Genomic DNA, 3,035 nt, shown 5'->3' with positions numbered 1-3,035 from the left:
ACTCCTAAATAAAACTTTCGTGGTGGGTCATAATAAATTCCGCTCCATCAAGCTAAGATAGGTTAATAGTGGTTTGCATTGAATAATAGTAGATTCACTTTGAATTTTGATATTTTTGTATTAGATAAATTATATCAAATTCATCTAACGGCAATTAATGTGGTGATATTACTCACAACTATCTTAGGATAGTGATTCTCACCACCTCCTTGGTATGGTGAGCTATGCCCACTTTTGAAACGTAACAATTGAAATTTAAAAAGGTTTTTCCATTCATAAAATTTTGGTAAATAATTTATCCGAATCTTTAATTTGATTTGACAAATCAGAGATTTACAATGTAGTCTACTTAGCATTACTCGTCTTCTAAACGTTGGAGAGTTGAACATCCGATTTTGGCTTTTCATCTTGCTCATCCCATTTGGTGGTCTGGTAGTAAGTGCCGTACAAGGTGAGTTGCACCAAGCCAGAAATTGTTCCTAAACCATTTGGAATCTACAAAATTTGTTCAAACAAAATTGTTAAAATATCAAGAAAACAATTTCAGAAACGGATCAAAACTCTTATCGTAAATTAAAATGTTCGTTTCGATAATTACCAGAATATAGGGATCAAATTTAAGAAGTGCATAGATGAGCCACACAATTCCATTGCAAAAGTTAGCTAGCGAGAGGGCAATTGGCATGTACTTAACACTCTGCGTCTTGATAACCATTTTCTGTCATCCAAGAAAGGCAACACATCAACTTGATTCAAGACATTTAGTATGTAGCATTTGGAGGTGTTTAGTGACCACCTCACTTTAGTAGAAGTAAGTTGCGTATAAATAGGTTTCTTTTCATGTTATCAGTAAATGTTGTCTAAGTAGCAGTGCACCTACGTACGTGCATGGAAATTATAGATACATACCATGACGGTCAAGGGCGACGCGTACATAATGATATTGAAGACAATAGACAAGAGCCCAATTATCATAGACCGGTCTTTCGTTGAGTGGAAGAAGTGTAGGGTAATGAAAACCACAATGGCAAATAATGTAGCTTCAACCAGAAGAGCAATGATGATATTTCGCTGAAAGAAAGAAAAAAACACGTGTTGCAAATTCATAACGTGCAGTTTAGTTGTTAGTATTAGTACGACTTACGCGGTTTTTCCCAGAGGAATATGTGAAGAAGATGGCAATGTAAACGAGTTCAATACAAAATCCAGTGCCATTGATTGTAATGACAAGAAGGCTATCCGGATGAACAATCGGCATGCCGTAAAACGACCACATTGCACAATTAAGCAGAGTTGCAATATAAGGATCTGACTTGAATTCTCCAACTGACTTTTGCTTGATGATTTTCACAAATGTTGGGCTGCAAAAATTTTAATTACAGTCACTCATAAAACATAAGAATTTTGTAACCATGTACGTACGTGGAACACAAGGATGAGAGAGAGATAGAGAGAGAGAACTTACATTGGAGAGGTAAATAAGAAAAAAGATATGACATTTCCTGCAAAGGGAGGAACAAGAAGAATTTAATAAGAACTTGGTCATTTTTTACGTAAAGTAAAACTAAAAGGTTAATTCATCGCGAAAATGATATACTGACCAATGACGCCTACGAGGATCCTAATTGCTTCAACGTTCGCCATTTTAATGTTTTGGAGAATATGAACAAGTATAATACTATTTTTCTTAATCAAGAAGAACAATACTACACTTGTTCGATATCCCTATATGAGGATGTCGAAGTTTTGGTTATTTAAAGTCGAAGGGTAGTACCTTCCTAACTAATACATCAAATGTCCTGGTGAACTCACCATGTTTGATAACTAAATGTGACACGAATGCCGTGTAGGGGAACTACCTTTGGTTTTTTCCTTTCATTTACTCAATTCTCGTTTCCACAGTTGGATATTGGAATTGGTCAAACATGTATGATTATATGGAATATCTTCTTGCAGCTGTTACACAAGGAACATTTCAATACAATATCATATATGTTATAAATATTATATTAAATTGTGATTGTGTAAATTCTGTTGGAGTAATATTAGAAAATATGTAAATAACGCAATAATTCTAATGATAATAATCATAAAGAAAATCACAACATCAATTGTGCATGAGATTAATATAAACAACTAGGGAGAAAGTTAGAAATACTGACAAACTTGGAGATTGAGGCTTGCATAAATGCAATTTCCTAAAGACATAATTTTGCCCTTACTCTTGTGCTTGTTGTTCGGTAGGCGTCTGTCTCCCAGGATTCAACAATCTATAATCCGAAGTCGAAGCACTTCAATCTTTGGACTCTAGCGAATTTCATATATTCCGTACTCTGAAGACATAACTCATAATTTGATAAACGAAGAATGAGAGAAATAGAGTGGGGAAACCCTATTTCTCAAGAGTAAAAATTAACTCTAATTTTCTATCATTTTATACCAATGGTTTCATGGGTTTATATAGAACCCAATTACTACTTATTAAAGAGATATAACTTTTCATCTATAAGTATACATCATTTAGCAAGGGAATGCACATAAACAACATAACCTTTCTAAGAAATATGGTTAACACTATTTTTCATTCAATTATTAAAATTATATACAATAACATTTCATATTATAATATATAATTTCCAACAATCCCCCACATGAATGAAAATTAGAAGAATTTGAGAGTACAGGCAGACAAGAGATGGATCAAGAGAGGTGTCTTTTGGATTTGAACCTACCCTAGTGAATACTTATCGGATTTACTTGGTGACGCAGTGGATATGGAATCTTCAACTGTTCACCGCAGCAGTAAACCGAGACAATAAGCAACGCACATCATTAATCCTAATATATTACGATTCATAAAGTTGTGTTCATTTTGGTCCTGAACAAATCATGGATTCATCAGAGCTTTAGAGAATTTAGCCATCTCATACGTATATAAGCGACCCACTTCTACTCTCATTTAGGTGACCAGATAGCTCTATCCCTCTTATTTTTAAGATATCACTGACATTAAGTACAAATATACACCCTATAAC

At 34.1% G+C, this 3,035-nt stretch overlaps 1 protein-coding gene across 1 annotated transcript; it reads right to left on the bottom strand.

The window, feature by feature from the left end:
- Window positions 1-366: 366 nt before the first annotated feature.
- Window positions 367-1,644, bottom strand: LOC137712162 (bidirectional sugar transporter SWEET5-like). The gene is made up of 6 exons (XM_068451290.2): window positions 1,602-1,644; window positions 1,466-1,502; window positions 1,145-1,361; window positions 910-1,071; window positions 599-718; window positions 367-495 (listed from the first exon to the last, which is right to left on the bottom strand). The coding sequence occupies exons 1-6, from the start codon at window positions 1,642-1,644 to the stop codon at window positions 367-369; spliced, it is 708 nt and encodes a 235-aa protein (XP_068307391.2).
- Window positions 1,645-3,035: the final 1,391 nt, after the last annotated feature.

The sequence above is a fragment of the Pyrus communis genome, chromosome 14, assembly GCF_041283825.1.
Source record: "Pyrus communis isolate YQ-2024b chromosome 14, ASM4128382v1, whole genome shotgun sequence".
Classification (NCBI taxonomy): domain Eukaryota; kingdom Viridiplantae; phylum Streptophyta; class Magnoliopsida; order Rosales; family Rosaceae; genus Pyrus; species Pyrus communis.
Note: the sequence above shows the minus strand (reverse complement) of the source record. Positions and strands in the feature narration are given on the sequence as shown.

What these genes read in the sequence shown, in the direction of transcription:
- LOC137712162 (XM_068451290.2), bottom strand. Translation starts at nt 1,644, where the DNA reads ATGGCGAACGTTGAAGCAATTAGGATCCTCGTAGGCGTCATTG. An exon ending in ATTCCTCTGGGAAAAACCGC is followed by an intron (nt 1,072 to 1,144) that starts GTAAGTCGTACT and finishes TCTTTCTTTCAG; the next exon opens with CGAAATATCATCATTGCTCT. An exon ending in AATTTGATCCCTATATTCTG is followed by an intron (nt 496 to 598) that starts GTAATTATCGAA and finishes CAAATTTTGTAG; the next exon opens with ATTCCAAATGGTTTAGGAAC.